Source organism: Entelurus aequoreus, linkage group LG03, assembly GCF_033978785.1.
Source record: "Entelurus aequoreus isolate RoL-2023_Sb linkage group LG03, RoL_Eaeq_v1.1, whole genome shotgun sequence".
In the NCBI taxonomy this organism is placed as follows: domain Eukaryota; kingdom Metazoa; phylum Chordata; class Actinopteri; order Syngnathiformes; family Syngnathidae; genus Entelurus; species Entelurus aequoreus.
The window spans coordinates 13,719,717-13,720,472 of NC_084733.1; the positions used below are offsets into that span (position 1 = coordinate 13,719,717).

Below are 756 nucleotides of genomic sequence, written 5' to 3' on the forward strand. Positions count from 1 at the left end.
ACTAAAAAAATTTTTTTACTGACAAGTTACTCAGTAATAAATTCTCTTTCTTTCCTGTTTAGAGTGTGTTTCTGGACATTTCATCGATCATGAAGAAGTGAGGACACGTAACATCCTGACAAGGCTATCAAAGATAAGACGACGTGGGTACTTTGTGGCTACTTATAAGCATTGGATATTTTTTTAACAGACTTTGTTGTGTGTTCTGACAACACACACATGTTGGATTATGAAGCATATTTTGTCGTGTAATGTGTTTTTCTAAGCGAGATTTGATGAGAACATGTTTGTCATTCTGTATCGTTTACACAAAACATTTGTAATAAACAGCAAAGGCGTTGTTAGCACAAACGTCATCAAAAGTCACCAGAATTCTCATGCCTTTTCTTTTTATTTGTCAACAAAAAAAAAAGAAGAAAGAATTGTTTTCATATCAAAGAAACAAAATGTGACACGTTGCACAACATTTAGAAAAATATCTAAAACACCCTTGAACCTTACAAAAGGAAAATCCGTAATGCTGAGTCTGCATGTAACAGTCATGTAGGTAGTCAAAAAAAAGAGGACATGTAAAAAAATGTACCACAGAAATCTACAAATACAATATTAGCACTGTAAAAAGTTAGAAACGCCACAAAACTACATGTCTATGGTACAGTTGTTACCCATGTGGAGAGGTATGCTGAATTATCCAGGTAGATACGTTATTAACCAGCTTTCAAGATCCTCCATCAAGCAAATTCAATGTAAACAAAT

At 33.6% G+C, this 756-nt stretch overlaps 1 protein-coding gene across 2 annotated transcripts in view; it reads left to right on the top strand.

Annotated features, from left to right (window-relative positions):
- gja10a (gap junction protein alpha 10 a) overlaps positions 1-337 on the top strand; it is a 16,703-nt gene extending 16,366 nt beyond the window's left edge. For both annotated transcript variants that reach the window (XM_062041296.1, XM_062041295.1), the window contains exon 3: positions 63-337. In XM_062041296.1, the coding sequence (XP_061897280.1) occupies positions 63-101 (39 nt within the window). In that variant the 3' untranslated portion in view covers positions 102-337. The remainder of the gene's footprint in view (positions 1-62) is intronic.
- The last annotated feature ends 419 nt before the right edge of the window (positions 338-756 follow it).